Consider the following 25,541-nt stretch of genomic DNA (forward strand, 5'->3'; position numbering starts at 1 on the left):
CCTGCTAGTAGAAGGAACACGTGCACTTGATCTATTATTAAAGCTTTCGGCAGGATCTCTTGCCAGCCTTGTTATCGAGAAGTCTATACAAATTAAACACAAATTTCTACATTACTCGGGAATTGATCAAGCAAATGAAACGAAATTTGGCATATGGAGGTTTTAGGTGCAATAAATGATTTTATGGCGATTAGATTCTCCACCCCCCTCTCTCAGGCTATGGTAGCCACCATACATGAGCAACACAAATTTATGCATTACTCGAGAATTAATCAAGCAAATGGAACCAAATTAGGCATATTCAGGTTCCAGGGTGCAATAAATGTTTCTATGTTGGTTAGACCCTGCACCCTCCTCTCTAAAGGGGAGCTGCCATACAAATGAATCACAAATTTCTGCATTACTCGAGAATTAATCAAGCAAATGAAACCAAATTTGGCATGTGGAGGTTTTAGAGTGCAATAAATGTTTTTACGGTGGTTAGATATTCCTCCCCCCTCTCTTAGGAGGGGGGGGGGGGGTGGCTGTCATACAAATGAAACACAAATTTCTTCATTAATTTCTCATATGTTCTACGCACGATGAAACGCACTCCTATATCTTCTTCTATCTATATCAATGCAAAAGTATCGCCAAATGTGTTGAAAAGAGCAGAATTCGAGGAAGGAATTGTCCGATTTAGGGCTATCTTTATTCTGTCATATTTTCTGTAGAAAACATTAATTCCAAGTAACGGAGAAACATGTTATTTGTAAGTGGTTGAAAAATCTTGAACGAGAATTGTGTCTGAAAATAATTTGATATTATAATGATGAGTTTTGTTAAAAATACTAGGAATTTTATAGTAAAAGGTAAATTCAATGGGGTCGATTAGAAGATCAATCAATGAACAGTTCTGCGATTAGACCCATGAACTTGCTTATAATAAGAAAACATGAATATTTGAAGGTATTGATAACAAAAAAAAACGGAACGAAGTTTGCCGGGCAGCTAGTTAAATATAGAAGGAGAATTAAATTTTTGATTCATCCCCTTTGTGTGGTGTGCACTTACTGTACAACTAATGTTACAGCAACTGAATGGTCAAAGCATATGTCAAACTGCCTTCAATCGACAAGCGATAGTCGACTGCGTCAGCGACAACCGGTTTCGCCGAGCACAGAGAATGCCGCCATCATCGGTCCTCTTACAGATAACGGACTTCGACGAGGTAAGACGTGTTTCTCGAGTGTGCTGGTTGATTCTTTACTTGCTATGGATTTCACACCCTTGAAGTCAGAAAATACCTTTCTCACATAAAAAAATTAATTTATCCAGAATCTCCGAGGAGAAGATAGACGATCATATTCGATGAAAGAAAAACTCCTACGCATATGTTCGAATTTCAACAATGACCGAGTCATAGAACTTTTTTTTTATACTTCGGACTCTATTGCCTCAAATTGGCTCTACATTTAAAACGTACGCTACGAAAGACGATTCTGTTGCTTTTATTTGAAAGAGGAGAAAATTTAGCACAGGATATATCTAAATTAGTGGATTCAAATAACATTTTGATAATAAAAAACTTGAAAGCTAGTAATTTTTAATGTGCTATTATTAATTTTATTCCAAAAATTCATATAAAACTTGATTGTTTCTATCAATCAAAATAAAGCTTTCTGGCATTCTAACAAAATTTGTTCTTTGACACCCAACTTCTATCTTTCTTAATGTCTGTCTGCAATATCGATAGATACAGAAACAGAAAATTCGGTACATTTTACACTTTTTCTTTTATAAAAGCGAAAATGAAAGCCGGGTCCCGCTGAAACTGTGAATTGTGTTTATGGTGTCGATACTACAACAGTTCAATAGTGCAATTTAATTTATTTTTAATTTTTTTTAATGTTTGTTTTAATGCAATACATAAAATTCAGATATCTACTGTAAACAAATGGACCGTTCGAAGCTAGCGATTGACCAGAAACATCCAGAATTGGGCAACAGAAGAGGCGTTGTGTTCCATCAGGCCAACGCAAGGCCACACAGTTCCCGGAACTTGATTAGGATGGCATCTACCGTATAGTCCGGCACCTGGCAACAAGCGATTACCACCTTTTTCTCGCATTACTAAATTTCCAGAGTGATAAGAAATTGGGATCAAGAGAAGATTGTAAAAATCTATCGCCAGAGTTTTTCGCCAATAAGTACCAGGACTTCTATGTAACACCATAAAGCTACCTTTAGAATGGCAACAAATTTTACAACAAAACGGTGCATATTTAACCTAAATCGTACAATCCGAAGCATGTTAAAAATAGTTTTGAATTTCATCCATAAATAATGAATAACTTACTAGCTCCATACGATAATCAAAAATTTACAATTACTCAATGTACGCATATAACGATCGAACCAAAAAGCGTTGTCCAAACTATGACGAATGCAAGATATTGTTATCGAAAACTATTCCAAACACGTTCCATTATGAAAACTAGATGTTTCTTTGAAGTAGTTAACTGACGAAGATATGCTTGCTGCAAAACACGGCTAGTTAGGCAGCTTTACATTCGTGCAAGATTTATGCATTCTCCATGCCATTAAACGAAAAATTCTCGTTATTGTATGGACGTTTATATTCAACGTATTTCATCTTATTACCGTTGAATCATAGAACGCCAGTGGGATGAAAAAAGGCCAATCTAAATGTTTCTAGAGAAAGCTTTTCACTTCGTTTCCGTCCGAAATCCCGGCTTCTCGAGCTATCAAGCGGAATCAATTGAAGTGTTCTGTTCACTCGACATTTTAATGACACTGACATTCATAGCCCTCTGGTATTCCATGCTGTGCATTGTGACATGAAGATATCCGAAAGATATCACACAAGTCACTTCGTTTATGCTTGTTTTAGATCAATTCCCTTTTTAGACAGTTCTTTTATACGCCTTCGGATTGCGGATTGCAAACATTAGCTCTGACATCTCGACTTTCATCTACATGAACGTTATTTTTCGCTGACATCCGAGTAACCGAGACAAACAGGTAATTTTCTCCATGCAATATTTCCCATTTAGTGCAGTGCACATAAATTGAGTTTATCGTGTTATCACGTTCATCACGTGCCTATTAACACCCGTCTTTATTTTTCCTTCTACCGACGATTCTCAACCTGACGTTTCTAATTCATTGCGCTCAAACTTCTGTTGCTAGTGCACTATCAATGAACCATAATCGGAATGTTTAATGCCATGATGCAAAGTGTAGTTAAGAGTAACGGAATATGTGTATGTTCATGAAAATGAATTGCCAAGAGACCATCGCTTTGGCTGCAAAGATACGCATCACAGCATCGCAAGAGTTAGTGGATCAGAAGTTAATTAATAATTTCGTTACCGCGTAGCTGATGATACGCCGAGCCCTATTTCCGCGTTTCTATCTGTCTCGCTATTTATCCGTCCATAATCAAGGGAATTGATAATTATACGTTTGAGACACCACCCGTTTATTGTGTCCGAACGAATGGTTTCTAGCCAAAGAAAAACCAGAATTTGTGCTCATTGTTGGTCATTTTTATGAACAATGAAATATCAAAATATTAGGCTGTCAAAAAAGTCCTGCGGTATTTCCGCGAGGTGTCGTTGTAAGCGCGTAGTTCTAGTTGTATTCATTGTATCGAGTCATACTATAGCTTGTTGGGAAGGTATTATATAGTATTATATTATAATTATATAGCGCTATAATATAGTCCTTGACAGTGTTTTGTTTGGTTAAGTCGTTCGTGAGTTATAGTGTCGCAAATATGGAGCAAAATAAAGAGAAAATCCGATATATTTTACAGTACTACTATGACATAGGCAAAAATGCATCTCAAGCTGCCAATAAAATTTGTGCAGTTTATGGACCCGATACAGTTTCCATTTCCACCGCACAACGATGGTTTCAACGTTTTCGTTCTTGTGTAGAGGTCGTCGAAGATGCGCCACGCTCCGGAAGGCCTGTCGTCGAAAATTGCGACAAAATCGCTGAATTAGCCGAGAAAGACCGGCATAGTAGCAGCCGTAGCATCGGCCAAGAGCTGGGGATAAGTCATCAAACCGTTATTAACCATTTGAAGAAGCTTGGATTCACAAAGAAGCTCGATGTATGGGTGCCACACACGTTGACGCAAAAAAACGTCAAAGATGTATCGACGCATGTGAATCGCAATAAAATCGACCCGTTTCTGAAGCGGATGGTGACTGGCGATGAAAAGTGGGTCACTTACGACAACGTGAAGCGCAAACGATCGTGGTCGAAGCCCGCTGAAGCGGCTCAGACGGTGGCCAAGTCCTCATTAACGGCCAGGAAGGTTCTGCTGTGTGTTTGGTGGGATTGTCAAGGAATAATCTATTATGAGCTGCTTCCCTATGGCCAAACGCTCAATTCGGACCTGTACTGCCAACAACTGGACCGCTTGAAAGTAGCACTCATGAAGAAGAGGTCATCTTTGATAAACAGAGGCCGCATTGTCTTCCATCAGGACAACGCCAGGCCACACACTTCTTTGGTGACGCGCCAGAAGCTCCGGGAGCTCGGATGGGAGGTTCTTTTGCATCCGCCGTATAGTCCGGACCTTGCACCAAGTGACTATCACCTGTTTTTGTCCATGGCGAACGAACTAGGTAGTCAGAAGTTAGCCACAAAAGAGGCCTGTGAAAATTGGCTATCCGAGTTTTTTGCCAATAAGGAAGCGAGCTTCTATAACAGAGGTATTATGAAGTTGGCATCTCGTTGGGAACAAGTCATCGAACAAAACGGCGCATATTTGACTTAAAACAGATGATTGTAACTAATTTTATGAACAAATGAAAATTCAAAAAAAATACCGCAGGACTTTTTTGACAGCCTAATATTTTGTTATGGTTAATTTTTGGTTGCAGAACTTTGAACGAATACAATGTGCATAAGTAGAAATGCGTTTAGCGTTGTCATTTGAACCACAGTTTATCTCAATGAGAATACAGGTAAACCTCGATATAACGTACATTTCACTTTCAAAATTGTACTTTGTATCGAATTGTTCGTTATATCGAAGCATAATAAAGTACCCACAAACGTAGTCTATATTGCATTATTGTGTTGCTGTTTTAGTAAAGTTAATGAATAACTTCAATCAGAAGACGAAGCCAGCCTTTCTCATGGTGTTTCCCCTCGTACTGTTGATTAAAGCTTGATTCATTTAAAAACCGGAATCACAAAACCAGCTATATTTCGGGATTGATTGAAGGTACAAAATTTGTTTTAGCATCACAATATATTGTTCTATCAGAAAACAAATATTGAAAACAAAATTCCTTTACACTTTGGAAATGTGTACGTTATATCGAGGAAAAATGTACGTTATATCGAGTGATGTTATATCGAGGGTACGTTATAACGAGGGTACGTTATATCAAAGTTTACCTGTAGAGGGTTATTGGCTTGTTTTATTTTTGGTTTTGACTGAAGATAGATTCATTTTTGCTCTCTAGTCACATTCACACTCATTAGAACAGCTTCATATGCACTTTTCACACACATTTATTTAACTTGACCCAACTTGGATTGAGGGGCTTGGAATGAAAGGGGTGTAAGTAAGTTGATCGATTTCTCTACATCGACTCTCTCTTGGTCATAATTTAGCTGCAAACTCATTCCCAGCTGTATTTGACAATATAGAAGATAGGTCAGAACCTCATCTATCGGATTCTATAGCAAACTCCAATTGGAACGTTTTTGCATTTGAGGGTACTTTCGTATTAGCGTCACCGGAGCCGAAAGACAATAGATAGCAATTACTTAACCGGGCAAACGTATGCCGTCCGACGCTCGTAAACGGTCGGTCGGACGTAACTAAAGGATCGTCTCCTATGTTCTAAACTAACCGGGCAATCGATGGAACACAGGTTTGTTTGCGAAAGGCCGCCGCTTCCGACGGCGGGTGCTATCTATTATATTTCGGCTCCGGTGACGCGAATACGAAAGTACCCATTTGAGTTATTAGCTAAAGAAAAATTTAATGAAGAGAAATCGATCAACTCACTTACACCCCTTACATTTTAAGCCACTCAATTGTTAATACATCCCCGATTTTTTATGTATCTTCAATAAATTTCACTTGCTCTCGCCGCTCAACATGCATTATTCTATTTTATGATTATTAGCTTAACAATCTCTGATTACCTATATATTATCTGATTTCTTTTACATTAATAAAATGTGCATCACAAAAGAGGGGCTCCAAAATGAAAGGGGTGCAAGTGACATCATCGATTTCTCTACATCGACTCCCTCTTTTGGTCATCACTTAGCTGCAAACACATTCTCAGCTGTATTTTACAAGGTGGAAGATAGGTCAGAATCTCATCTACCGGATTCTATAGCACACTTAAATTGGAACGTTTTTGCAGTTGAGTTTTGAACTAAAGGAAAAGTTGATGAAGAGAAATCGATCAAATCACTTAAACCCCTTTCCTTCTAAGCCTCTCAAAGATCTTTTAAAGTTATGTGCCACAAACCGGGAGCAAATTGATAACAATTTTCTGAAAAAATGGGTGTTTTGTTTATGTAATACCCAATTATTTTGAAAACCAGTACTGGTCACAAAACGTTATGAAACGTTATGAAATGCCATCTGGAATCAAAAACGTGTTCTTATTGAAACTCAATCATCATCTTTGACGCTCCCCTAAACTCGAAAACGAAGCTCAATCCGCGTTGACGACATTGACGACAAGCAGAGGCCGTATGTTTTTTTCTGGGTTTGGGTTGATTAATCGACGTAAATTATTCGTTCGCTTCGATTATTAGTTGTGTAGTATTCGTTCGATTAATAATCGATTTCTGTAGGAAGTATTGGATTGATCGATTAATCGAACGATTATCGGGGATCACTAAATGAGACACAGGAAAAGCTTCTGCGATGAAGAACTGACAGCGACAAAGGAATTGGTTGATGCCCTCGAACCAGTACTCGTCACTGTTGAACTGCTATGCCGGAAGAACTGCACCCTTTATGAAGCTGATGTCGAATTGCAGTTTAAATACAGCTATCGGAGCAATCATCAGAAATTTCGAAGCAACTACTTGAAGTCCTGATTGAAAGGATTGCAGAAAAACGTTTCGTATATGCAGATTTGTTCGCATATATGAATTATCTTTCTGCTCGTGGTCGTGACACAATTAATGATGACTTCGGCGTCTTCTATCAAACGTCACGGACTGCATTGATCAAGCAGGCATTCGAAATCGTTCGTAACTTAAGGAGATATTCTAGTGTAGAGACACGAATTTCGGACGTTTGTTCGAGTTCCGTAAAAATAAAACAAAGAATATTTTTACTATTATTTATATCATTATTTGTTCATCTTTCTACTAACAATAAAACAAAAAGTGAACGGAGAAAAAATATTCATAACTGAAATAGTTGACAGCTTATGAAGTGAGAGAGTTAAAAAATGTTGTGCCATGGCGTACAGAATTCCAGCCCTTCTGGTCATCTGAAACAAAAAAATCAAACAGATTCTGAATCAATAACGATGCCGCTATCGCATAAACCTCGGACAAGTTAAAAACATCTTTTTTGACAAAATGGCGGGCGTTTTGAAAACGAAATGCGGTTTAGAATGTTTTTTCTTACGTTTTTCGAATTTTTTTAAATAGTAAAATTTTAAAAATACCACTTTTAGAGTTTCAGAGGTTCAGAGGAAAAAAAGATGCCTGCAGATTGTATCCATATAAATTCGACTAGAATCGGTTCAGTAGAACTTGAGATATCGTGTACGCCAGTTTGAAAAAAGGAGTTTCGAGAAAAGCGCATTGAAAGTTCATTGTTATGGTCGTATCAGGTTAGATACCGCATCACTAAAATGGCTCTTACTCGACAAATTATAGGATTTTCGAAAAGTCCTTTCTAGGGTATATTCTTGAATGCCTAAACTACAGAAATACTAAGGAATAAAATTTGATTTTTTCAAATTTCTAGATTAAAATACTGCCTCAATGAAATTCGACAATTGTGGTATTGATTCAGTAGCTGGACAACAGGAGGGAAAAAACCAATGGACGATGCAAAACCTGTAGAATAATTGATCATCAATGGAAAACTTGAACGACGATTGCAGCAATCAAAGGTATCAACGTCCAGCCCAAGCTCAACGTCTATAAACGGATTGATGAAAACGCTCTGACAAGAGTTTTCGTACAAATGGCATCAGAGGCAAATACGTGACAATGGTATTCGATGCTCTTTGTACTGAACGCCCAACATCATTGAACTCTGACGTGCGTTTTCCTCTTCTGGAAATTTCGTTAAAGAGATCCGATAGAGATTCGTTAAAGAGATCTGTTGGATGAGAAATACAACCCATCGTTCCGGGAGCACTGCAAATTGTACTAAATCTAAAATGCGCACACACACTATTGTATCTTCTTGAATAAAATCAGTTACGTAGTCAAGTTAGCCAGAATCGGACGTCTTTTATTTCGGTTCTCGCTTACAGTCCTTTAAAAAATGCAGTCCACTCAAGATTGAAGGAACATTTTGGTCCTTCTATGTCCGGATACTATGAGAAGTTGTGGAAAGCACGTCGCGAGTGTTATTTCCGCGAAAATTCGTTGAGAAAAGAGAAATTGAGCATTCACCGAAGCCGTCGGTCGAATGTAGTGACGCGCTGTAAATTGCAAATGGCCGTCGCTCGAGAAAAATTGAACGTGTTGTGTCATGTTTACGCCATACACACCGGAAAAATCGATCAGTGAACAAAAAGCTGCTCAGAAGCTGAAACAAATTCAAGCGAACATGGAAGAACAGCTGCGAACTCTCACTCATCAGAGAGGGGCAGTGGAGGGCAAATTAACGCGTGTGAAAAGTGTTCTGCAGCACAGTGACGATGCACCGAATCCGAACATTCGAAATTTACACTTTCTTCGGTTGCATATGAAGACAGTCGAACAAGCATACAGTGAATATAATCAGTTTCAGAATTCTATTTATGCCCTGTCCCTCTCTGAGGAGCGAAGAGCCGAGCAGATGGAAAAGTACGTCGAATTCGAATCGATGTACACCGATTTGTCGATACGTTTGAGTATGCTGATTGAGGAGGCTACCACGAATCATGCAAAAGATGCCGCGACGAAGATCGAGTTCCCAGCGCCCGCTGTGATGACAGCGGGATCGGCGGCACCTTTCCTCCCTCCACTACAAGCGCCATTGCCGACCTTTGACGGGTCGTACGAGGGATGGTTTTCGTTTAAATCTATGTTTACGACCATCATGAATCGTTACAAGTACGAGGAACCGGCAATGAAACTTTATCATTTGCGAAACTGTCTCGTGGGAGCAGCCGCTGGAATTATCGACCAGGACATCGTCAATAGTAACGACTACGATGCTGCCTGGAAATTCCTGACAGAAAGATTCGAGGATAAGCGGCTCATCATCGACAAACATATCGAGTGTTTGTTCAACCTGCCGAGGTTTAGCAAAGAGCATTCGACAAATCTGCGGAAATTGCTAGACGTCTCCACTAAGAACGTCGAAGCACTCAAGAAACTGGAACTGCCAGTGGAAGGGCTTGGTGAGCAAATGCTTGTCAACATCATTTCATCACGGATGGATAAAGCGACACGCGTAGCCTGGGAGACACGACAGGAATCAGGAGTTCTGCCCAGCTACTCGAAAACCATGGCGTTCCTACAAGAACAGTGTAGAATTATTGAGAAAATTGAAACGAATACGAAAATAGAAAGTGGAAAAACAAAAGCGGGGGTTAAAACCACCACGCTAGTGAACACTAATGAACCGAAGTGTGATATGAAAATTGAACAAAAGTGCGCTGGTTGCAAAGGTAACCACGAACTCTGGAAGTGCGAAAACTTTAAGAAGATGACAGTGAGTGATAAATTTAATTTATTGAAAAAGACGGGTTGCTACTTCAATTGCCTGCAGAAAGGGCATCGAACGAGCGGATGTGCTTCATCACACAACTGCAGAGAGTGTGGCAAACGACACCATACTTCTCTTCACACCATCGAACATTCGGGAATCATACCAGCAAAAACCAGTGTGCAGATCGCAGCGAGGATGTTCAACCAACTCGTAGTGAGACGACTTCGAGCAGCCAAAGCGAGGTGATTCGATCCGGCACAGCTGCGACTTTGTGTGCCAGTGTAGGGAGTCAGATGAAACAGGCGTTGCTGTCTACGGCTATAGTAAAGGTCCGTGGATTGAACTCTGCTGCTTACCCATGCCGAGTGTTGCTGGACTCAGCATCCCAGATGCATTTTATTACGGAACGGTTTGCAAACCTGATCGGACAGAAGAAGCAGTCTGTTGATTTCATTGTGAGTGGCCTCAACGGTGCGAACATTCGACTCCGTCGTATGGTACGAGCGACGATTGAATCGTACGTCGGAGATTTCTTTACTGAAGTGGACATTCTCGTAGCGCCACGGATCACAAGCGACCTGCCAGAGAAACCGTTCGACGTATCGGAATGGCCGATCCCTGCTGACGTCAAATTAGCCGACCCGGAATTCAACAAACGAGGACGCATCGATATGCTGATCGGTGCCGAAATCTTCTGGGATTTGGTGAAAGACGACCGAATCAAACTTGGACCGAACCTACCAACACTCACCAACACGGAGCTTGGTTGGGTGGCGGGAGGCATTATCACCACCGACGCGCCAGTCATGGCGCGATCGCTCTGCCAAACGAGCAACGAAGAACTGAGTGAACTTCTACGAAGCTTCTACAAGCTGGAGGCTTGCGACGTGATCCAGCACCCCAGCAAGGCGGCTGACGAACAGTGCTTGGAACATTTCCGACAGACTCACCAACGAGACCAGGAAGGAAGATACTGCGTACGACACCCATTCAACGACAGGAAGGGTGAGCTGGGCGATTCTCGTGCAATCGCAATACGACGGTTTCTGTCTCTTGAGCGACGGCTGGACAGAGAACCGAATATCAAGCAGCAGTATTCCGCTTTCATGCGAGAGTATGAGGAGCTCGGCCATATGAAAGCTATCGCGGCCGACGAAAACGAAGATCCAAATTCCGCTTACTACATACCACATCACTGTGTAGTGAAGCCCAGCAGTACGACGACCAAGTTAAGGGTCGTGTTTGATGGATCTACAGCGACGTCCACTGGAGTGGCGATTAACGATGCACTGATGTCTGGACCGACCGTCCAGAATGATCTGACTTCCATTCTTCTGAATTTTCGGTGCTTTAAGCACGTGTTTACGGTGGACATCCCGAAAATGTTCCGCCAAGTTCGAGTTCTGCCTCCGGATACTGCGTACCAACGAATAATATGGCGTTATGATCGAAGCAAACCACTAGCAGTGTACGAACTGCAGACGGTGACGTATGGGTTGGCGCCATCTCCATTTCAAGCGACGATGGCACTCCGTCAGGCATCAGAGGATTACAAGGAAGAGTTTCCTCGAGCAGCGAAGGTGATCGAAAGGAGCACCTACATGGACGACATTGTTGCGGGTGCACATAATCTTCCGGAAGCATGTGTACTCCAGCAGGAAATTGATGGTTTGTTGTCGATAGCTTGCTTCGGTGCCCACAAGTGGTGCTCGAAGAGTTTGAAAGTACTAGACCAGATCGGCGACGAACTACGTGGTACGGACTTCAAGGTTGGTGATGAAAACTCGAAGGTCATCACCAAGACGCTGGGAATCGTCTGGAACCCTCCCGACGATTGGTTTTCGTTCTCCGTCACGCCAGGTGACCCCGAAGCTACAACGAAAAGAAAGATATTAAGTGAAGTAGCGAAGATTTACGATTTGCTGGGCTTAGTTGGTCCAGTTGTTACTACGGCGAAGCTGATTCTCCAGGAAGTGAGCCTTCTCTCGGTGGAATGGGACGAACCGGTCCCACAGGACATCGTACTCAAGTGGCGTAGATTCCGTGATGAGTTGACTTGCTTGAACTAACTTCGAGTACCACGATGGATTTCTTTGGCGAATGCGATGGTCGTGGAACTCCATGGCTTTTCAGACGCCTCTGACGTAGCGTTTGGAGCGTGCCTCTATTCTAGAGTCATCCACAAGGATGGCACCGTGACGATGCATCTGATCTGCAGCAAATCACGTATCCTTCCGAAGAAAACTAATAAGGGCAAGCCGATCACGACTCCCCGTGCCGAACTGCTCGCTGCTTTGCTGTTGTCAAGACTGACAGAGAAAACGATTGCTACGACTGACATCGGATTCGAGTCTGTGAATCTTTGGACGGATTCGCAGATTGTGCTCTGCAGGATAGGTAAACCAGCTGGTATGCTGCAGCAGTATGTTTCAAACAGAGTTGGTGAGATTCAGCGCATCACCAATTCCTTCAAGTGGAGATACATACCGACGCAGGAGAACCCAGCAGATATTATTTCGCGCGGCATACTTCCTCGAAAAATCCTGCAGAACCCGATGTGGTGGGGTGGCCCACCTATGCTGAAGAAGGCGATGATTGAAAACGTGCAACCTGAACCGATTGATGACGAAAACTTGCCAGAAATGAGAGCTGTGATCTCGCTAGTTGCGACTATTCCAGTGAAGCAATTGACAGTTTTTGAGCGAGCAAACGATTATGACAAGACGATAAAGGCAATGGCTTACTTCGTTCGCTTTGCGAAGTTCATCATCAGCAAGAGACAGACAGTGTTGAAAGGTCCACTCACCATCCTGGAATTGAGAACTGCATTGGTGGTAACAGTGCGGTGCGTACAGAAGGAAGTGTTTCAACCAGAATTACGAGCGATTGCGGAAGGCGGCCAATCCAAGCACCGCCTGTGCGGTTTAAAGCCATTCATCGATCCACGGGATGGACTTTTACGAGTGGGAGGCAGAATCAAAAAGCCGACATCAGATGTTGCTGCCAGCTGGACACCCGTTCACGGCAGCACTAGTACGGAATTTGCACCTGACGAACCTGCACATTGGACAGAAAGGTTTACTCGCGATAGTCCGCCAACGTTTTTGGCCGTTGCGAGTGAAATCTACAATTCGCAAGATTATTCGATCCTGTATTACTTGCTTCAGAGCGAATCCACAGAAGACATCTCAGCTGATGGGCGATTTGCCGTCGTACCGAATCCAGCCTGCGCCGACGTTCGCATACACCGGTGTGGACTTCGCAGGCCCGTTTATGGTGAAATCGTTGACTACAGCAAAGAAACCTCTAGTAACAAAGGCTCTGTTCATCTGTATGCTGACGCGGGCGATCCATGTGGAGCTAGTAAATGATTTGTCTACAGTTGCCTTCTTGGCTGCCTTGCGGCGATTTTCCAGTCGTCGAGGACTACCAAAGAAGATTTTATCCGACAACGCTACCAACTTTGTTGGGGCTCAGAACGAGTTAGAGGAGTTGGGACGTCTGTTCGAGGACCAGCAACAAACCAAGAAGATCACCGAATATTGCAGAAATGAAGGAATTGAATGGTCTTTTATACCGCCCCGAAGCCCCCACTTCGGCGGTATTTGGGAGGCCGGAGTGAAGCAGGTGAAGCACCATCTGACACGAATCGTTGGAGGACGTCAACTGTCGTACGAAGAGCTCTACACAGTGCTGACTCAAATCGAAGCTGTTCTAAATTCGCGACCGTTGGTGCCGTGTTCTGATGATCCGAGTGATCTTACCGCGATCACCCCTGCTCATTTCCTGATAGGCCGCGAGATGAAGGCTGTGGCCGAACCGTCTTACCTGCATCTGAAACAGTCAACGTTGTCGCGGTGGCAGCATGTCCAGGCAATGTTTCAACAATTTTGGCGAAGATGGACAGCTGAGTACCTACCGGAGCTGCAGAATAGGTCGAAATGGACTAAGAAAATTGATGTTCCAGTAGGTGCCATGGTATTGATGATCGATCGAGATGCCTCACCTTTTCAGTGGCCACTGGGAAGAGTGTTGGCAGTACACCCGGGGAAGGACGGCGTAACCCGCGTCGTTACTGTGAAGACATCGAAAGGCGAATACAAACGGGCTATCACCGAGGTGTGTATGCTCCCCTTGGATGGCGAAAGAGATTGAAACCAGTTGTTCCAACGCCGGGAGGATGTTGGATGAGAAATACAACCCATCGTTCCGGGAGCACTGTAAATTGTACTAAATCTAAAATGCGCACACACACTATTGTATCTTCTTGAATAAAATCAGTTACGTAGTCAAGTTAGCCAGAATCGGACGTCTTTTATTTCGGTTCTCGCTTACAGTCCTTTAAAAAATACAATCCACTCAAGATTGAAGGAACAAGATATTTTGTCGAAGACGACAAAAGTAATATTATTTGTGTCCCTAAGTATTACTTTAACCAACAAACTCAGTAAAAAAAACTCACAAAATGTTTTCTTGTAAATTAACCATTATCTATGGAAGCCGTTTCTTCAAGAAAATGGTTTATTTCAAAGTATTTTTACCAGTAATTAACCGGTTTTACCGGTAATTATTTTGTCATTACCGAATAACCGGTTATTGAAATTTTTGCACGGTAATTGTACCAAAACTTGTTTTTCCAAATGTTTATATGTAATTCTTACATTTTAGTGTTTTATAAATCTGTTGTAGATGGTTCGAGAAGCAAAACTGCATATTAAACTCATGATAGTTTCGCGTTTCAACTTACCCCGCTCTACGGACAAGTTGAAACAATGTATAGAAAACTAAACATTTTCAATTTTTTTTTTTCGAAAACATCCAGTGTGAATCCCTGTTTTTTACCGAAATTCATCTATTATACTTTGTATATGCTGCAAACAGATTTCAATTTAGTGATTTAGTGATTCTTTTGAATAACTTTCAAGTTGAACTTCGAAAAATTGTTTCAACTTGCCCCGGTGTATCTTATCACGTCTGCATATATCGATGTTTGGGTTCAACGTTTTTTGACATATACTACAGGTAAACTAGATTTTTTTGTATCGTACGAGAAAATTACTCACGCATATAAAATAGCGTACAGTGTTGTGTTCAGAAACACTGACAAATTTGTGAATTTTGTTGATATAAACCCGTTTTCACAAAATTGAACTCGGAGACAAAGTGAACTAAAGTTTTGTTTATAATTCCTCCCAAACTGCACGCTATTTACTAATACTAATGCGCGGACCTTCATAGTGGGTGGCACCATAAGCTATAATAATAACTTTGCCGATATCGCCTATTATGCCTCAATGTAATATCCCACCTTGTATGCATATACTTGATGCACATACACACGCACAGTACTCATATCCAGTCGTACAGCAACAAGCATCGCCCCTTTGGCATACCAACAGAGTGATTCGGTTTCGCAGAGCGCGTTGGGTGATTCCTCGGTAATAGAGGTCACACACATAGCATACCTGAAAACTGTCTATGTTCGTTGGTTGGAGTTCACGGTGGGAAAACAATAACCCGAATTAATGGAGTAACTACTTTTTTGCATCACTAATCAAGTTTTCGTTTCCCTCTATATGGATGTGAAATAAGATTGTGTACGCGGGCAACAAGATTCATGCCAGAGGAGTAGAAGTGTGGATTGAAGTCAGGTTGAATGAAGAGGTAGATTAGTTGTATTATTTAGTCACGTCAATTAGAATAACCATTGACTAGAATAGTTCATCAGTCATCCTCGCTCTCGAAGCTCGTCAATTCATTTTCTAGTCAATTCAAATCATGTAAACGGCGAATGCCGAAGTAGCCCTAGTCAAAGCGAAGTTATTTTTCATCTTCGAAGATTCAGGGCCCTGATTGTAACTATCTGATTACCATTTCAACTCATTCGGCTCCTCGGATAACATAATTCAATTCATTTCTAAGAAATGCGGTTGTGATCCTTCGATTATTCGGTGTCACAAGCTGGTTCGTCAGAATAGGGAAGATAATGTTCCATTGTCTTTCATTTCATTCAAATTGGGTGTTCCTGAGATTATTGAGAATGTGATTACATCTCAGAACTGTTGGCCTGTTGGAATATCGATCACTACTTTCGTAATTCGTAATCCGACTACAATTCCAAATGTGCAGCAAACCTCACCTCACCGTATTGCATCAATCTCAAACCAACAACGCCGAGCAGCCGCCCAACAAGATTCTGATAACGCTCATGGTTATTTTTTATGCAACCCCACAACCTCTGCCCTAATGGTGAACAGGGATCCAGCGTAACTTGTTCAGAGAATAAGCGCTCCATAACCTCGTCATCAAGTCCGAGTGTCGCTTGTATAGATCATAATATTATAATTTATTATCAAAATGTCGGCGGAATGAATACCTGCATCACTGATTATTACCTAGCATGTTCTGATGCTACATACGATGTATATGCCTTTACTGAAACGTGGCTCAATATCAACACATTGTCACGACAATTGTTCGATTCTTCTTACATAGTCTATCGTCTAGATCGATCAGCTGCGAATAGTTCCAAACTCACTGGTGGAGGTGTTTTGTTGGCTATTAGATCGAAATACATCTCACGTGAACTACTTCCTCTAGATGGCCAGAGTGTGGAGCAGATTTGGGTTGCTGTGACGTTTTATAACCACACTACTTATATTGGCATTGCCTATATTCCTCCGGACCGTGTAAATGACCCAGCCGTGATAGACAAACACATTTCTTCGGTTATGTGGATAATGAATCAAACAAAACTCCTCGGAGACTTCAATCTTCCTGGTATCAGTTGGATCAAAAATACATCCAACTACTTTTATCCTAATTCCTCGCGTTCTTCTATGCATCGTATGACAGAACGTCTACTGGACAGTTATAGTACTGCTGGTTTATATCAGATGAACGGAATATACAACAACAACAACCGCATTCTCGATCTATGCTTCGTAAATTTAGAGATGGTCCACAATACAACAATAACTCCAGCTCCATCTACTCTTGTTAAATTGTGTCATCATCACCCACCACTGCTGGTTTCATTACATGAATCGTCACCGCTCGTTTTCACAGACATAATCGAATCAACATATTATAATTATCGTAAATCAAACTTCGCAATGATGAATCGTTTCTTCTCAACTATCGACTGGAGTGACATTCTGAACGACCGCGACATCGATGGAGCCGCAATGTCCTTGTCGCATGTACTTCTTTATGCAATTGACCAGTTTGTTCCGAAGAAAACTATTAAGGATCCTCCTCATCCTCCATGGACAAACTATCATTTGAAGCGTCTTCGAAGAGAGAAACGACTTACTTTGAAAAAATATTCAAAATACCGAACTGATTTTTGGAGAAAACGCTACTCTGTCGCCAACAAAAATTACAAGTGTTTGAACAACATTTTATTTGGTGCTAATTTGACTCGCGTTCAAAGTAATCTACGACTCAGTCCAAAGGAATTCTGGAAATATGTAGATAAACAGCGAAAGGAGCTCGGACTACCTTCTGTGATGACACACAATAATGTTGAGGCCTCAAACAGAGAAAGCATATGTGCGCTGTTTCGGGAACAATTTAGCATTGTTTTCGTTAGCGAAAATCTCAACAACGATCAAGTTTTCAAAGCAACAAGAAATGTACCTCATCTGCCATCTGTCTGCGCCCTCACTACCATTAGCCCTAGCAGAGTACAATTAGCTTGTCGCGAAATAAAAAATTCTACAAATCCGGGGCCAGATGGTATCCCCTCCATTGTGTTGAAGAAGTACTCTGGTAGTCTATCGTCGCCACTGAGTTCGCTATTTTCTCGATCACTGGAATGTGGAAATTTTCCAAAAGCATGGAAAAATTCTTTCGTTTTTCCAGTATTCAAAAAAGGCTGCAGGAAAAATGTCAAGAATTACAGAGGAATCGCCAGCCTTTGTTCGGTGTCTAAGTTATTTGAACTCATAGTTTTGGAATTCATCTCCCATGCATGCAGTAGTTACATCTCACATCAACAACATGGTTTCGTTCCCAAGCGATTTACCTCAACAAATCTGGTACTGTACACCTCATTCATCGCTCGCTCTCTACAATCACGTCAACAAATTGATGCAATTTATACAGATTTCTCAGCTGCGTTTGATAAAATAAACCACGAAATAGCGGTCGCTAAACTCCGACGTCTCGGATTCCACGGCAACTTCTTGAACTGGTTACGTTCATACCTGACTGGCCGTGTGATGTCAGTGAAAATAGGTGACACTGTATCTTCTCCGTTTCCAGTATCATCGGGTGTTCCTCAAGGTAGTCATCTTGGCCCTTACATTTTTCTTCTGTACCTGAACGACGTTAACTTTTGCTTGGAGTGCCACAAACTCTCTTACGCCGATGACTTCAAGTTGTTTTGGCCCGTCAATTGTCTTAATGACGCAGTGTACCTGCAGCAGCAGCTTGACATTTTCGCTGAAAGGTGTGATAACAATAGAATGGTTTTGAATCCTGAAAAATGTTCCATTATATCCTTCTCGAGGAAACGTTCATCTGTCGTTTATGAATATAAATTGCGCAGTGTGATTTTAAGCCGTGTAGTAGCAATCAAAGATCTAGGAGTCATCATTGACAGTAAACTCACATTCAAGGATCATATATCTTACATCACCGCCAAAGCTTCTAGAACTCTCGGATTCCTCTTTCGTATCACGAAACAATTCAAAGACGTTTATTGCATCAAGGCACTCTATTGTGCGTTGGTTCGCTCAATTCTCGAGTATGTATGCATAACATGGTCGCCTTACTATCAAAACGGTATTCAGCGCATCGAAGCGATCCAGCGTAAATTTGTTTGTTTCGCTTTACGTAATCTGCCCTGGAATGATCCCTCTAATCTTCCTCACTACGAGAACCGCTGTAAATTAATTGGACTTAATCTACTGAGCGTACGTAGAGACGTAGTTAAGGCTACTTTTATATCGGATCTGATTCTCACGAATATCGACTGTCCCGACCTTCTTCAAACGATCAATTTCAACATTTGCTATCGAAACCTACGCTACTACACTTTTATTCGTCTCCCTCACTCCCGCACAAATTACGGGCACAACGAGCCCGTAACGAGTATGTGTCGAGTGCTAAACCGATGGTTTTCATCGTTCGATTTTCACCTGTCTCGCTCAACTCTCAAAAAATGTTCCTCGTAGTTCTTAGACATTAATAAAATCTTCATTTAGACTTAGATTTAAATTAGATTTAGATATCATTAGGGCACTAATGTAAAGGCCTGGCCTGTTGATATAATAAATAAAATGAAAAATGAGTGTGAATTAATATGTTTAGCGTCTATTATTATTGTTTTGACGTGTTGAAAATATGTTTCTTTACCATATTCGCATGGTAACGGAAATCACCCCGTCAGGTTGACGCCATGGAAACGGAAATGCGGTTCAGAAAAAGCTATTTTTTTGCAATTTAATAAGCGATTCTATGAGAACCACTGACGAAAAAAATCTACTGGAACGTTTCATATGAAAAAGTTTTAGATTTAATTGAATAATACCTTCAAAAATTTCAGCTTGTTTTCATTAAATTTAATTTTCATTAAAAGATTTGATCAATTTCATCCAGTGTTCAATTTGCTCTCGGATGAAGTACTTCAAAATTGTTATTCAATGCACATTCAAATTTGATCTCTGACAAGCTGACCCTGATAACTTCGTCTCGCCCAAAATGGATTTTGTCTAAATACTTTCAAACATTCACTTTTTCTTATTGAGTGACCGTCCATGGGTTCAATCGCAGAACTTTTTGATGTTTAATTTTGACCCTTTATAAATTCCTTTTACTATAAGTTTCCTAGTAGTTCTCCCAGAACTCGTCATTATAATATCAAATTAATTTCAGACCCGATTCTCGTCCAAGATTTTTCAATCACTTGCAAATAACATGTTTCTCCCTTACATGTAATACATGTTTGACACAGAAAATATAATGAAATGATGACATCTGAAATCGGAAGATTCCTCCCTCGAATTTTACCCCTTTGTTGGATTAGTTCTCGAGTTATGCAGAAATTTGTGTTTCATTTATATGGCAGCCCCCCTTAGAGAGGGAGGAGGGGTCTCAAACTATAACAAAAACCTTCCCCGGTCCCAAAAACCCCTACATACAACTTTTCTATAAACTTTTACTTAGTCGCGCTATAAACTTTTACTTAGTCGCGGCAATACATACACACACTCTTTACAGATACACGGGCCAAAGGTTGTGCATTCCACTGATCATTCAACAAGAGCCAAAGGTTGTACCGCTCATGACAACTCTACACGAGCTGATGTTTGCGCCGGCTAGTGACCATTCTATCCTGGATTCCTCGAGTCGAGAAGACGCACCACGCTAGATATGGGGTACAGACTAGGGGGGCGTTGCTGATTAATGGTCAGCTGCATCCCAATAGGAAGTATCCCGTATCGGGCACACGTACAGAACATTAGAGATTGCAACATCCCAATTATGAGAACACTTGTAATACTAACCTCGAGCCAACCGCGAGTAATCGGTTGCATATTACTAACATAGTTGTAAGGCAAACATTTTCGAAATATTGAACTCCCGGCCCCGTCAGGTTGACGCCATATGAGCCTTAATAAAAATATATATTTTGGATTAAAAAAAAAACTTTTCACGCCGGTCGGTTCTGTTGTTTCCAAGTCCATGAGAATCACCGTTAACTGTTCAAGCTAATCAAAGTTTACAGAAACGTTCAATAATTGTTTCACATCAACTAACATCATTTAATCAGTACCAAACTTCAAGTACAATTTTTCACTTAACGTGTGAATTAAGAATTCACCGTAACTCCGTGTAAACCGATCTGGAAGCAAAAACCGCTTACGCGGTCATGAATGGATTTTTCGAGATCATTTTAATGCATGATTATCGCTTCAAAAGTGAAACACCTTCCAAAAAAAATCTGTTTTCCACCAGCATTTAGGCCGCACTTCTTCATCTTGGACAAAACGAAGTAATTCACCACCAGCGGTTTGAGTTTGCTTGTTCCTGTCTTCGTCGGAAAGGTAAACTTTCATCTTCATTCATTGGATCTCTCGGCCCTAAACGCCAAAATGTTACACCGTAAGGTATTTGTTCTGCTGGGGAGCATCAGACGAAAATGAAAAAAAATGTATTAAAGTGGAAAGGAAATTTTCACACACTGAGTTTGATGCGCTTAGTCTTGCTCTAATTTTAATTCCTGTGTGATTTCACTCGATTGAATTAGCGTAAAAAGCAATGCGTGTTGGTTTGTGGTTTTCACTGTTTCTTGTCGCAATTACAGTCAATGATTTTCTCATGCTTTTTTTTTGTTTTGTCTTGTTGATTTGTATTGAGCCCGGAGCACAAAAATGGATCAACAATCGATACATTCGACCAACCGCAGCGTCGGCACGGTAAAGCAAAATTTTTGATTCGAGACGAAAGAAATCAGAAGCCAAGGCCATTCGAATTATTGTTTCATTTTTCTATTCATAGGATTATTGAAAGATGGTTTGAACGTTTTTAACGTCAACTGCAAGCAACTATATATTGTTGCACATATAGTTGCTTCGGAAAAATAATGTATTTGAGACAATTATTTACAATTTATTACTTCTACATTTCATAGACGCTTCTTCATGTACACTCTGTCCAACTTCTATTGGACCAGGTGATGATCTTGCTGCTTCGTGTCATTGTAAACCAACCAACGCTTCAATTTATATTCTAGTATATTGGTATTGGTAACTACTATACACTGTATGATTTTCGTATGTGTGTGGAAGCGCTGAGCGTAAACAAATGTTTTTGTATTTTTCAAGCGTCAAGTTTGTTTGATTTGTTTATTTTGGACTATAGGCTGTAAGCCCGTTAGCCTTCTTAAAATTAAACGTGAATACAGAAAACATAAAGCATACAAACTTAGAACTTATACATTCAGTTGGTCTCTAAAATATAATCTTAATCTTCTTCGAATTTCTTCTGATGTCATATTTACAGAAACAACATTTTGCAGCACGTTGAACTCACGCATAAATCTGGCTGTCGGTTCATGCTGGGTGTAATTTCTGTTCCTCAGGGGTGGGTCAAACATCCTCCGTCGACGAAGAGAAACGGGGCTGGTGTTAAAACGAATCCTGTCGTAGAGACGCGGGCTTTTGATCCGTCCGTTCAGTACATTGCAAAAAAAAAGTTACGTCTGTAATTTTGTGCCTGCTGCTAATGGTATCCAGATCTACCAAACAGCAGAGATCTTTATATGGTGGCCGGGATTCTTCTCTCCATCCCAGATTTCTTAGCGCAAATTTCAAGAACTTCTTTTGAACATTTTCAAGTCTTTGAATATATAGATCGTACTGCGGTCGCCACACCACACTCGCAAAATCGAGTTTGGATCGTACAAGGCAGGTGTAAATTTTCAGGATTGCGTGCGGATCGGTAAAGTCCTGCCCGAATCGACGAATGAATGCAAATAGTTTCAGCGCTTCTTTGACAATACACTCTATGTGGCAATTGAACGAAAGAGATCGATCCATCGTCACGCCTAAGTCACGAACATTCTCTACTTGTTGTAGATTCGAACCTCCCAGTCTATAGTCGAAGCTTATTGGCTGAACTCTCCTCGTAAAGGTCATAACGGAGCATTTGTTGGGGTTTGCGCTCAATCCATTGTTCTCGACGAACCTCTCAAAATTGTCCAAATCCTGCTGAAGCAGATGACAGTCAGCGATGTGTTTCACTGCCTGGAAAATCTTTACATCATCCGCGTAAATAAGCACTACTGCGTTGGTCAAGAATGATGGAAGATTATTAATGACCATGACAAACAGGATAGGCCCCAAATGACTTCCTTGTGGAACTCCTGAGTGGACACCAAATGACCTAGAGGAATTATTGTGTACTTTCACATATCCTAATCCATTCAAACATTTTAACATGAATGCCGAAATCAGCCACTGCGCGCATTATGCTGTTTATCCCTACCACATCGAAAACCTTGCTCATATCTGTATAAATACAGTCCACCTGATACCCTTTGGATATACTGTCCGTGACGGTAGAGCAAAACTCGCATATGTTCGTGACAACTGACTTTCCTTTCAAGAAACCATGCTGTGTTGGTGAAACACGGTCGCCATACGTTCGTAAAGGTGGGAATAAACAAGCCGCTCGAATAATTGTATAAGACCAGTTACATTTTCGTTGTTTTAGTTGTCTTGATCAATGCATCTGGAAAATGCCGAAGGAAAAAGCGCTCACTAAGAGAGAAAAAGAGAAAATCGATGCATTTCACCAAGAAAATGTTAGTTTCAGAGAATTATTGAGAATTATTACTCAATTATGTGACGAATCCTCAAAGATACTGTAAATAGAACAGAGCTCCACGTAAATCGAAACTCTTTAACTGGAATAAGCGGGAAAAAGTCTTTGCAATCTTTGAATTTAAATGTTGCTGGGGAGACAATTCGTCAAGTTTTGGCAAAAAGTCCTTACGCAAAGAGAGTTAGAAAGGTAAAAGCTCCTAATATTACACCAGAGTTTCTCAAAGTGGTCGGTTTCGCGGAGGTCGACATGAACCAAAACTTATTTAGAGGGTCGACGAGATCTAGCAACCGACCCCTATTAATTAACACAAGTTCTTATTTGAAGCTTTCAAAATACTCTATATGTTGTGCTACGTGTTCCAACTTGTTATAAGAATGACTGATATTTTAGTAGAATGTATTATTCTTGTTCTTTTCAAAAACTGAACAAGTTGATGAGCGTAAACATGTTCCTATAATTAAAAAGAAGTGGGAAGTAAAAAAGCGTGAACAATTTTGTACAAGATATGGTTTTTAAGCGTACAAGTTCTTCAGGCACGGTTTTATTTGATTTGTATTTAACAGGAGGCGATCTGGCGTAGTGGTAACTTCCATACCTCTCACGCAGAGATCACGAATTCAATTCTCACTCCCGACATTCTTCCAAAAATGGAAGTAAAAGTGACGAACCAGAAGAAATGTGTTAAAAGTCACTATAATAGAGAAAAAAATATCTGTATTTGCCACATACACGCGATTCAACCCTTTTGTATTGGGCACGGTTCTAGACTCTGGCTACCAGCTATTTGACGCTATTTTGCAGTTGAAACGTCCTTTTACAGACCCTCGTATTATTCAGTATAATTTTGGAACCAAGCAACGTATTATAATGATATTGGACTTATGTGAATTAGGTGACACCGAGGAAGTATATTCGCAAAAAGAACAAATTTTTATTTTTTATAATGTTGTATAGTTTGATAAATCTGAAAACACCTTCTAATGTGCATCGCAGTCTGATTAATGCACGTTTGGCAATAATACGTTGTTTGGCACCTGCCACAAGGTGTAATTTTTAGTAATTTTACCAAATTTTGATTTGATTTCTTATGCCATTTCAAAAGGAAACTTCAAAGAAACATGGATGTTTCAAGAAAGTGTATTCAGCCCACTTTCTTGAAACCTCCATGAAACACTCAATTCCCCGTAATCAGTGAAAAACTTTAATGTCCATAAGAGGGGACAGCCGAGTACAAAAGGTTTATACAAAGGAAATCATGATCAAATCCATGTCCAGATATTTCGCTGTATAACAACCTTCCGTTTAGGTTCTATGCTCGTTATGGAATTCATGGGACTTTTAATGATAATACGCTCATCTAAGAATTCAATTCAAGAGATGGCAACTAATTACAAAACTAAATAAAATAAATTAAAATAAGGTGATGGAAAATAATTTATGAAAAAGTTGCAAAATAGACCAAAACCCTTTTTTCATATTTTTCTACATTTATTTTTTATTTCAGGAAACTACTTTCTTTCTTTTCGTTTCTACTCTGATAGGTAACTAATGAAAATTTTCTATACAAAATTGACTATATCTTATAACTATAAGTGACTATAAATTGATCTATGACTAGGCTAGTGAGCATACCAAAAAAAACACCCAGTCCAAACATTGATGTACGTACCGAAATGTCAAAATACTCAAGATGGGCTTCACCGATTATTACCTGCAGCAGCATCACTGCGGGAGGAATCCTAACTATTTCTTCTGCGTAAAGTTCTCCCTCTCAAAGTACGACTGCTGTCTGCTTGAAGTGGAAAAAGTGAACGATAAGCTAGACAACATAACAGTTGGAAAAGCCCCACATCAAAACAAGCTTTTTGATCAGGAGATTCTCGAATCTACCAAAGTCGTCTACTTCGACTTAGTCATTAGTCATTAGTCAGCAATACTGAGCAATACACAGCGCATTGAACCATTTTCGATTTTTCATTTCAGGAACATTTACGCGTAAGTCGGAAAACAAAATACAACTGGCGACTGTTTACACTGACAATTCGGATGACGTCATCAAAAAAAAAGTTTACTCGCTAAAGAACTAGCCTTGTCTCTGTAAGCCGTGAGGTGCACGAAGCCGAAGCCCCATTGGAAGTACGAAGCCGGCACGAACACACGAAGCACAATGTCGTCAACGCTAATTTACTTCGTTTTGTTTTGGTTCGACTTTCTCGAACTGGACCCACTTGTTTCGGGTTGGGTTCGTTTTGTTTCGAGTCAGTTTTCGGCACGTTGGCAAGCCCGGGCGGTACGTCCACATATAGTCGGCTTT

General features: G+C 40.7%; 3 protein-coding genes across 3 annotated transcripts in view; 2 read left to right on the plus strand and 1 right to left on the minus strand.

Moving 5' to 3' along the window:
• LOC129762667 (RNA-binding protein 12) overlaps positions 1 to 25,541 on the minus strand; it is a 120,145-nt gene that overhangs the window by 44,848 nt on the left and 49,756 nt on the right. The window lies entirely within an intron of this gene.
• On the plus strand, positions 8,723 to 11,958 carry LOC129761137 (uncharacterized). Its single transcript, XM_055758844.1, has 2 exons — positions 8,723 to 9,848; positions 9,950 to 11,958. Exons 1-2 carry the CDS (start codon positions 8,723 to 8,725, stop codon positions 11,956 to 11,958), a joined length of 3,135 nt encoding a protein of 1,044 aa, XP_055614819.1.
• LOC129761138 (uncharacterized) lies at positions 12,091 to 22,701 on the plus strand. Its single transcript, XM_055758845.1, has 3 exons — positions 12,091 to 12,965; positions 13,057 to 14,008; positions 22,477 to 22,701. The coding sequence occupies exons 1-3, from the start codon at positions 12,091 to 12,093 to the stop codon at positions 22,699 to 22,701; spliced, it is 2,052 nt and encodes a 683-aa protein (XP_055614820.1).

This window comes from Toxorhynchites rutilus, chromosome 1, assembly GCF_029784135.1.
Source record: "Toxorhynchites rutilus septentrionalis strain SRP chromosome 1, ASM2978413v1, whole genome shotgun sequence".
Classification (NCBI taxonomy): domain Eukaryota; kingdom Metazoa; phylum Arthropoda; class Insecta; order Diptera; family Culicidae; genus Toxorhynchites; species Toxorhynchites rutilus.

Coding starts and splice junctions, on each gene's coding strand:
- LOC129761137 (XM_055758844.1), top strand. CDS start 8,723: ATGTTTACGCCATACACACCGGAAAAATCGATCAGTGAACAAAAAGCT. Junction 9,849..9,949: donor AAAGTGCGCTGGTTGCAAAG/GTAACCACGAAC, acceptor AATTGCCTGCAG/AAAGGGCATCGAACGAGCGG.
- LOC129761138 (XM_055758845.1), top strand. CDS start 12,091: ATGCATCTGATCTGCAGCAAATCACGTATCCTTCCGAAGAAAACTAAT. Junction 12,966..13,056: donor CCTGCACATTGGACAGAAAG/GTTTACTCGCGA, acceptor TACTTGCTTCAG/AGCGAATCCACAGAAGACAT. Junction 14,009..22,476: donor ACAAACGGGCTATCACCGAG/GTGTGTATGCTC, acceptor TACTTGTTGTAG/ATTCGAACCTCCCAGTCTAT.